Here is a 10,000-nt window from a genome sequence, read left to right as displayed (position 1 = left end):
ACATTTTCTAACCTTAATTTCTCACTCGATTCTTAGCCAAATCAATGGGGTTTGTTCCTACAGCTTCATATAATTGAGACAAACACATCCATGCGGTTAAATGATCATGAAATATATATTCTCTTCACAATTAGTGAGACCCAGCCGAAAATAGGGTTGGTGATTTATACCTTTGCCCAAGAAGCAAGACCTCAATTAGGTGCTTGTAGAAGGTTCAGTGGAGTCCTATGAATGTCCTCAAAGTGTCACCTTCCTCTAGTATGGGGTGCAAGTAAGAATTCGATCAAAGGGTGACACGTGCTTGGTCTAGTTGTATGACAAAGGGCTCAAAGGATGGGGCTTTTAGTGGAGAACTTCCTCTCTTACCTTGGTGAAGCTTAAGAGTCAATCTATTTATGAAATTGATTGAGTTTCAGGTATAACAGTGAAAATTTCTGGATTTCAGGTATGAAATTAGGGCTAGAGTGTGGGAATGAGGCCTGGAAAATAGTGGTGATGAACTTCTCTGGGTTGTTAGGTGGTCTGGAGAAATTTTAGTAGAGTTTGGCTAAGGTTTTGAGCACTCTCCTCCTCTTGGCCGTGAGGGGCCTCCTATTTATAGAGAAGGTTCTGGTGGCCAACAAGACATGTCATTGTGGCAGGGGAGCCGCTTAGGTGAAGGATAGAAGGGCTCTGATGTCCAATGAGGATAAGGCACATCAGGGAGTCCCAATCTTGGATTTAAGCCTTGTTAAGGCTCTCAGGCTTGGTGTTTTCTGGCGGCTGGGTGGCTAGCAGGCCAGGATCAGGTTACCTCCAAGCTCAAGGGAGCCAGGGAGGTTGAGTGGTCAACTGAATTTGGTTCCAAGGAGGCTCCAAGACTTTTTCCAAGGGGGAAGTGAGGTTTGTATTTAACCACTTGGTCCAAGGGCTAGGTTTGGTTCCATGGTGGTTAGGATGAGTCCTATGACCCCAAGGCAGGTTTAGATGAACTTAAATGGCTGGCTTGGGCATGAAACCAAGGTTTAAATGTTTCATGGAAGAGGTAAGTTTAAGTGAAGGAGGGAGAAAGTGTGTCCACCTCCACTTGCCAAATATGGTAAGTTTGACCTCATGATGTCCATGGAAGGCTCCACGAGGCATGTTATGTCATGTATGGAGTCATGAGAAGGTTTCATGCAAATGACATTTAGGTTTTTATGAATCTTGGTTGAAAGAGGTCAACATGCCTCATTTTGGAAAAATTTCATGTACATGCATGGTATGCTCCATATGATGCCATGATGGGCTGATTTAAATACCATCAGATGATGAAAAATTAATCTTTTGTCATGTGGGCTCAAATTGGGCTTTTGAATTTGATGTCATGGGCTTTTAAATATGCTTATGAGCATGAGCGTTAAAAATGTGCATGATGGATTTTAAATTTTTGGATTTAATCAAATGATCTTTGATTTAACTTACAGTAGATTTGAACAAGTTGAATTTTGATGTAGATTTAGAATTAAGGAAATTTGAAATCAATTTGATGGAAGTTGGGAGTAATTTGGCGATTTTGGGCCTTTAGGGGTAAAATTAGGATTTTAGTAAAAATTGGTCAATTTGGTCAAATTGGGCCCATTGGTTGGTTGGGATTGGTTTAGGGGAGGTTTAAAATGATTTCAGAGGTTTTGGGAATTTTTTGGACATGAGGGGTATTTTGAGAATTTTTTGGGACATTGTGGTTTTTTGAGCAATTTAGATAGTTTGAAATGATTTGTCATGGTTTTGGAGAAAATTGCTGGATTTGGGCCACTTTTATAAATTTAGGGTTCGAGGAGCATTTTGGTAATTTTGGAGAAGTTAGGGCCTAAAAGGCCAAAATTGAGTGTTTAGATGGGATTGAAATTCATTGAAGATGTCAATCACAAGGTTACCTTATCTAGTCCATGAGACCAAGGGGAAGCTCATTTTGGACCCTTCATGTGTGGGTCCTAGCCACCCTAGCTAAAGATCTAGTAGTCTGGGGACCACCCACATGAGTTTTCAAAAGAGCCAAAGGAAATATGTTCAATGGGTGTAGTTTCAAGGTATCAAAACAAGTAAGGATTTGTGTTGTGCTTAAGTGTGTTAGAGACCAAACATTAGCCACCCAAGGTTGCACTAAGTTTAACAGTCCTATGGGCACTCATCCTTGAAGCCTTACATGTTGGTCTCAACCTTCCGAGCGCTGGACGTTTATGATCATCTATGTAGGTTCAAAAGAGAGCAAGGAAGTGGTTTGAATTTCTATGTAGATGGGTTCCATCTCAGGATTTCTAGGATAGTCAAAAGGAAAATTCTATGGCTTGATTCTAAGTACTAAGAGGAAAGAAAGACGTCAACAAAATTGAGGTCAACAAGGGCATAGAGACTGAAGTTGGGGGCTTGACCTGACCCGCAATTACGCAGTTTTTATATATGTTTTCTATCCAAAATCTTCGCTCAATTTAATTAAGTGGCCAGTGTGCAAAATAAATGTAAAGTTTGGTTTATAGTTTATACACTAGGGGTACTACGCAATTATACATATTGTTTCAAGTAGTATAGAGTTTTCCTTAAAAACCCAAGTATCAATCACACAGGGAAGGTGGTAACTATATGGATATGACTAAGAAAACATTTATTTTAGATAGTAGAATATAATCTAAGAAAATATTAAAGTACTTCAAGTATGAAATACAGTTTACTAATTATTACGAGTACAACTTATAAGTAAATACAGAGATTCGAAAATAACTAAAATTATAAAATTCAAGATATTTAAAGAGACTTTCTCCTTGCAGATAATTCATAATCAGAGTAGGATTTCAAATGTTTAGAAGTCTAACTATGGTATTGTGACAAATAGAAGTATACCCATTCTTTACTTTTTTAATGTGTAAAAAATATTGGCTAATTTAAAGATGGTGTCGACATGTATAGTAGTGTTGGATAGGTTCTAGTCTCTCACTCTGAGATTACTCACCGTGCCCTCTCTATAGGACCTCCTAGTGACCCTTAGTTCCTAATTATAGACTAAATTGATAAAAGAATATAGTCTATCACTCTATAAATACTTTGTGGGCACTTTTTGTTCCTTAATGATGTCAAAGTTGAGTGACTTAGGCTTGTTGGACTCATCTAACCGGGACAATTTGATTAAAAATGTTAGATTTGGAAGCTATTTGACCTTCAATTGACTACACAAAACTTTCAAAAGTGTTTTAATGACTTGATTTGACTTGGTTTGAATCAATTTTAGTGTCATTGAATCCTCCTCATCAAGCCAGTTAGTTTGACAGTAAGTTTGATGAAATCGATATTCTAGAACATTTTAACTTGTGTTTGAGCATCTATTGTTAAAAAATGGCTCTAGATTTTTGTAAAATGCATCGAGTCATGTGAAATAGAAAATTTGTTGACGACTTGCCAACTTTAAATTGGTGAAAAAAAGGAGTTCAAAGATCGATTATTTGTTGAGCATATTAGTATTAACTTACAAGCTAATTCAATTTTTATATCTTGTGTGAGATATTAAAAAAATTAAAATAAATATTTTATACTTAAGCTTAATAAACTTATTAAAATTAATTAGATTATAGATTTTAATGTTAATTAAAATAAGAAAAATTTTACAAAACTTCAATGACTTGTGGGTACTTTCAAATTGTTATCCGTTTATCAGTCGTCAAATGAGCCATCAACGTGTGACACTTATTAACAGTTCCAGGCAGAAATCAGTTTTATATGAATCAAAATTAAACCAATGACGATTCATTATCGAATAGATCAAACTGATTCGTCCAATTCAATTTTCAAAATTATGTATATAAAAATATTAAAAGGCACCATTTCTCTGCATTAAGAATTGTGCGTGACTGACGCACCCAACCGTTTATGCGGTAAACAAAAGTGTCGATGTCCCTCCGTCGAGTTCTACCAAGTAATCTACACAAACAAAATCAGATCGGCCCATTCGCAGTAGCTTTTGAAAACTGCGCTTATTTCTTTCCGGGCATGCCCCTGTGCCCCGAGTAAACCTACACGGGTCTGAATCATTTTAAATCACCCCAGCTCCCCAATATACTCTAGCCGATCAAATTACTGAATCAGGCATCGGATCTCAAGGAATCTTGTCAACTAATCGCACTTTTTAGTCTTTCCGACTTTCATCAGTACAAGCTCTTCCTTTATTGCACCTTCACAGTCGTCTACCTTGCTCCACTCCTTGTAGCGTTAATGGTGGCGCTGCGTTGAGTATTAGAGAGAAGAATGCTGATGACTTCTTGGGCGCTACTTCTTATTTCTCTATCCTCGCAGGCGGCGGCCCTGACGACCGATGGCCTTTCTTTGCTCGCTCTGAAAGCTGCTATCACGCTTGATCCCCACCGCATTCTCGACTCCTGGGTTGATTCTGATGACGACCCCTGCGCCTGGCGTGGCGTATCGTGCCAGAGTGGTCGGATCACCGCCGTCTCCATGGCGAACAGCTCGCTTGAGGGCTACCTACCATCAGAGCTCTCCCTGCTCTCCTCACTCGAAACCCTAGCCCTACCGCATAACCGTTTCTTTGGCCAGATCCCGTCAGCTATCGGCAATATCAGAAGCTTGGTATCACTTGACCTCTCCAACAACGATTTCTCCGGTCCAGTGCCTTCTGAGATTGCGGGGTTAGAATCTCTCGTTAGTCTTGACCTCTCGTCTAACCAACTCAACGGGTCACTTCCCCCCGCGATCGCCGCGCTACCAAGGCTCTCCGGCGTGTTGAACCTCTCCTGCAACCTCTTCACTGGAAAAATCCCGGCTGCTTACGGCAACTTTCCGGTCGCCGTGAGCTTGGATCTCAGGCAGAATCACCTCTCCGGGGAGATCCCACAGGTCGGTTCGCTGTTGAATCAGGGCCCTACCGCATTCGCCGGAAATCCCGCTTTATGTGGTTTCCCTCTCAAGTATGCTTGCAGTCAACCCGTTGCAAATGCAAACCCTAGCTTAAATGTAAGTTCCCCTACGCTGCGCTCAACCGCGGAGGAGAGGCAACGTAGGCCTGCGGCCATGATCCCGATCCTTGCTGTAATCATCATCGTTGCACTTGTTTCGGTTCTCGTATTACAATGGCAGTTCCGCCGAAGACGTGCTACCGCGGCTGGTGGCAAGGGAATGCTCTGCAAGAAGGGAAAAGGGTCGCCTTCGTTGAATGATCGGCGTGAGGGTCAGAATCCCGACGAGATCTACGTGGCTGTCGATGAGAGCTTCGACCTCGAGCTGGAAGAACTCCTCCGTGCTTCGGCCTATGTGATTGGAAAGAGCCGGAGTGGCATTGTCTACAAAGTGCTCGTCAGCCGCGGCCCTGCTTTAGCTGTCCGTCGCCTCAGTGAGATCGACGACGGCAATGATCCCGATGATCCGTTCCGCCGCCGCCGCACGTTTGAGTCGGAGGCCGGTGCTCTCGGCCGCGCGCGGCATCCTAATTTGGTTCATCTTCGCGCTTACTACTACGCACCCGACGAGAAGCTTCTCATCTACGATTACATCCCTAATGGAAATCTCTTCATTGCTCTGCACGGAGGGCAAAAGGCTGCGGTGGTGGGGCCGGCGCCGATGATGCTACCTTGGGCTGCGAGGCTTGCTATCTTGAAGGGGGTGGCACGAGGGTTGGCTTACCTCCATGAATGCAGTGCAAGGAAGCTCGTTCATGGTAGCTTGAAGAGCTCCAAGATTCTATTAGATGGTAATCTACGGCCATATGTGTCCGGTTTTGGGATTTCTCAGTTGCAGCGTAGTGGCGGAGGGGGATCGAATCAGCAGCCGGTGGCTGCTGAGGCGGGCTACGCGGCGCCGGAGATGAGGTCACCCCCTACACAGAGAGGGGATGTTTACGCGTTCGGTGTGATGATGATGGAGTTGGCAACGGGGAGGAGACCGGAGGCGGGGATGGTGGAGTCGGTGCGACTGTCTTTCAAGGAGGCGCGGCCGCTGTCGGAGTTGGTGGACCCGACTTTGCTGAAGGAGGTGCACGCTAAGCGGGAGGTACTTGCGGTGTTTCATATCGCGCTTGGTTGCACGGAGGCTGAACCTGAGGCGCGGCCGCGGATGCGGACCGTGGTGGAGGGACTCGAACGGATTGGGCCAGAAGTTTGAACCGGGTTTGTGGTTGGTGTGTACAACCGGTTTATGGAGTTTTATGATTCAAATTTGATTGATGAGTTTTGAAATTATTAAAATTATTTTAATATGAATTACATTTTATGAAGTAATTCATATTAAAATTGATTTATTAATTTATAATTCTTCTTTCAAATTTAAATCATTTCTTGGCTTTTTCTCTTCTTTAGCATGCACGATTCCAAGAAGCAATCACTGACTGTACTGCAGCGATCCTGTAGATTATGTTTGGTTTTTTTGAACAATTTCAAATGTGAAATATTTATTTTTCCGATCTGCTCCTGCTTTTTGAATTTGAATGCGATGCTGCGTCAGTTTTGAAGTTGACCAGGACAAATTTGCTGTCCTATTTCGATAGAGATATCACAATAAATAGCGAGATAGATAATCTTTTTTTTAACTAGGGACTAATATTTTAAGGCTTCAATTCTCAATTTTTCTTAAAAAAAGAATACAATAATATATTGATATCAGAATTTTATATTATTGATAGATTAAAATAAATATTATTTATCAAAAAACTGCTGCAGGTTTGGGCTTGATTTTAAAAACTGTCGGGTATGGCAAGTAGGATTCATGCATACAAACTTGTTAGCGCAAAATCGGCCATGCTTAGGAATTGAGCCCGCGAATTTGCTTTCAATTCAAAAGTAATGAATTTGGAAAAATAAAAATTAAAATATTATGTTTCAATTCTATTTTAAAATTATATTCATGTTGAATATCACAAGGATCGCACAACCCAAGGAATAATATGTTGGACATATGAGAGGATTAGAAAGAGAGATTAAGAAAAAAGAGGTGCATCATAACACGGCATTTAGAGAGTAAGTTCATTAGTCTTTTATTGGAGAAATGACCCCTTAGTTATAGCTTATAATGGTATCATGTAATATTATATATTTATCTCTATTTTAAAAAGGGCAATATAAGTCTTTATGACACCTTTTATATTTGTAACTAACTCTGAGACTTCTTCAATATCATAATCATCATTGGCATTTTTTTTGTATTCATGACTGCTTAAAGAGGGGCAGTTAATGATCCATTAAGGTTGTCATTTGGTCGCTGACAACCTTACGTCAGTGGAAAAACAAATGACCAATTGAAAGGTCATCAGCCAGCCCTCTCAATGGAATCATTAGTGGCCCTCATGCCGTTAGGTTGAACTTGGGCCATTAGGGTGAACTTGGGTCATTGGACACTTTAATATGACGGAGCAACTCTCTTAGGACAAGGGGCCTTCTCAGTGAGTCAGAAAGGTGTTCTGTTAGGTGTCATTTGGCCATCTTTGCAAAAAATTTCACAATCAATCGACGGAGCTTGTCATGAATGATTGTTTCTTTATTCATTCGTTTGGTTGTGCGTCTGTTCGATCGGCTCCAAGTTCTAATTTCTATCTTTTGGGTAACCCAATACGCTATCTTCTCGTGTTCAAAACCGAGACCCGTTGAATTTTCTTGAAATTCATGTGGTTATATTTTTTATGTGCATATTTAGTTCTATGATTCTTTTAATCCTTAAAAGTTATAGCTACGATATATATAAGAGAATTAAATGCAAAAATCATTTTTTTTTTTTGCGTAAGAAGTACTTTTAATAATAAATCTTCTAAGATTTTTGTGCATGTAGTCCCTTTGAATAGTGTGTGATCAACACTTCTCCATCAAACTTTTTGATATTCTTGCCCTTCAGTAGGTTGTAAATAGAGTGTTATGGCAAATGGCAAGAAATTTGTAAATGAAGCTGTCATGCTGAAGGCATTCATACTTTCGATCGAAAAACTCTGACCTCCAAAGGACGTAAGGGAGAGAAAAAAAATCAGAGAGTAGTCGACTCGTGAGAAAGAAGAAGTCGGGGGATTAAGGCTTCTTAATATTTATGAAAAGTTGATATACCTAAAATATATATTATTTTTATACCTATTTTTGAGATATTGAGCTTTAATGGAAGGTATTTGTGTGTTTTTTTTTCAGGTACAACTAAAAAGGCGAAAAATGACAAAAGGAGTGAAAAAGGAACATATATGGAGCAAAAATGCAAAAATGAGCAAAAAGGTGAAAAATGCGCCAAAGATTTTTGGCGCCGAAGCGCCAAATCCAACACAAGCGCTGGTTAAACGGAGAAGGCCGCGCCTAAGCACCAGAGGCCCCGCACTTAAGTGCAGTGGTAGTTACTAAACTAGTAAAATTGGTTTTCAAGAACTTCGAAGAGGTTTTTTAAGGCACCCAATTGCTTAATAGGTGGTTATAACCACCATGGACGAAAATTATCATGAAAGGATGCATCTCTTGGGCAAATACATCGAATCAAGACACATTTTGAAGAGATCCAAAGGCAGATTTATAAAAGAAGGAAGTTGAGACATTTGAGATGGGTGCTTGAAGAGGGAGAGAGTGCTGAGTCTTGCGACGATCGTGGAGAATCTTGTAGAAAGATTCAGGCACCATACTAAATTTACTTTTATCCTTTTTGTATTTAGTTTTATTTTGATAGTTTAGAGTTTTGTAAAAGATAAGAGATTCAAAGGAACTTCAAGAATTCGGTAGAGGATTTGAGATATATCTTTTATTTTAGACTACTTTTGGTTTTAATTGAGACTTGTTGTTGGTTTGATAATAATTTTTACTTTTAAATTAAAGTGTGGTTTTGTTTTCTCCATGGATTCATAGTAGTGTTCTTTATATTTCTCCTTAAAATGATAAGTAATTAAACTTTTGCATGGAAATTTTAGAGAGTATTGATCTTTAATGTTGGAAGAAGTTGTGATGACTTAAATTCATGTACTCTATTTAATTCTTGATTTGGCCTATCCAGATGTTAAAATATGTTGTGAGAATATGTAAGAATAGGGCTGATTAGAAAGAATCACATGAGGTTGTACGAATGAAAATGTAATTCATATGATTTAGTGCAAATAAATAGGGAAATAATTGAAGGGTGTAGAGTTAGAGGACTTTAAAGTAACAGGTTAAAGCCCCCAACTTGATTTATTTTTTTAGGTTTTGAGATGAGATGTTAGCCCCTAGGTGGAGGGAATCAAGGGAACTCTGTAGTGAGAGATGGTATCTTCCTTGCCTAGCCATTCTTAAAACTATTAAACTTTAAATTAGTCAATGTGCTTTATAGCATCTCTAATAAGGGTAAAGCATATAATTGCTCCTATTTGGCACAACACAATTTGCAACTTCCACAAAAAAATTCATATACTTATTACAAATTCATGATAAGGAGAAAGATATTTTCATATCAAGTGCTTTTCTTTACATAAACTCAAGTTATCTTTAGAAGTTTTTACCGTTTTGTCAAAATCTCAAAAATACCAAAAAGATTTCAATTTTAATTACTGTCAAATTATCTATAGTTTAAGTAATTGTCTTTTAAGAATAGAAAGCTTGTTGTTCAATATTGCATATTACAGAATTTCCCTGTGGGTTCGATATTCAGGTCTTAATAAAAAAGTTCTCTATTACTTGATAACGATGCATATACTTGCGTATTATCTCAATATATAAATTAAAGAGTTAAATTCTTATTTTCTTCAGGATCAAGTTTTTTGTTCAGTTGTGAAATATATGTGAAAATTATAATTAAATTCACTATTATACTGTTGTAAATAAGCAGTTTTGGGATCAAGTTTTTGGCGAGTTGCCGGGGAAATTAGAAAAGAAGATTAATTTAAAAGAAAATTTCTAATTTTATAAAGTCTTATTTAAACTTTAGAAAGTTATAATATTTTATTTTGTGTGCTTTATTTATTTTTTATTTTTTTTATTTTTGTGTATGCATTGTTCCGGTCCTGAAGGACTAGTGCCCTACGATTTTGAATTAGAAAGAACTGTTAAGAAAATAAAAAAAA

The 10,000-nt window shown here is 38.9% G+C and overlaps 1 protein-coding gene across 1 annotated transcript; it reads left to right on the top strand.

Annotated features, from left to right (window-relative positions):
- Positions 1–4,017: 4,017 nt before the first annotated feature.
- Positions 4,018–6,217, top strand: LOC110036924 (receptor protein kinase-like protein ZAR1). Its single transcript, XM_020741486.1, has one exon. It carries the CDS (start codon positions 4,252–4,254, stop codon positions 6,115–6,117), a length of 1,866 nt encoding a protein of 621 aa, XP_020597145.1. The 5' UTR covers positions 4,018–4,251; the 3' UTR covers positions 6,118–6,217.
- Positions 6,218–10,000: the final 3,783 nt, after the last annotated feature.

Source organism: Phalaenopsis equestris, unplaced genomic scaffold, assembly GCF_001263595.1.
Source record: "Phalaenopsis equestris unplaced genomic scaffold, ASM126359v1 Scaffold212652, whole genome shotgun sequence".
In the NCBI taxonomy this organism is placed as follows: Eukaryota; Viridiplantae; Streptophyta; class Magnoliopsida; order Asparagales; family Orchidaceae; genus Phalaenopsis; species Phalaenopsis equestris.
This window is presented reverse-complemented; position numbering and strand designations above follow the sequence as displayed.

Bases quoted from the DNA above. Each gene is read 5' to 3' on its own strand.
- LOC110036924 (XM_020741486.1), top strand. From the start codon at position 4,252: ATGCTGATGACTTCTTGGGCGCTACTTCTTATTTCTCTATCCTCGCAG.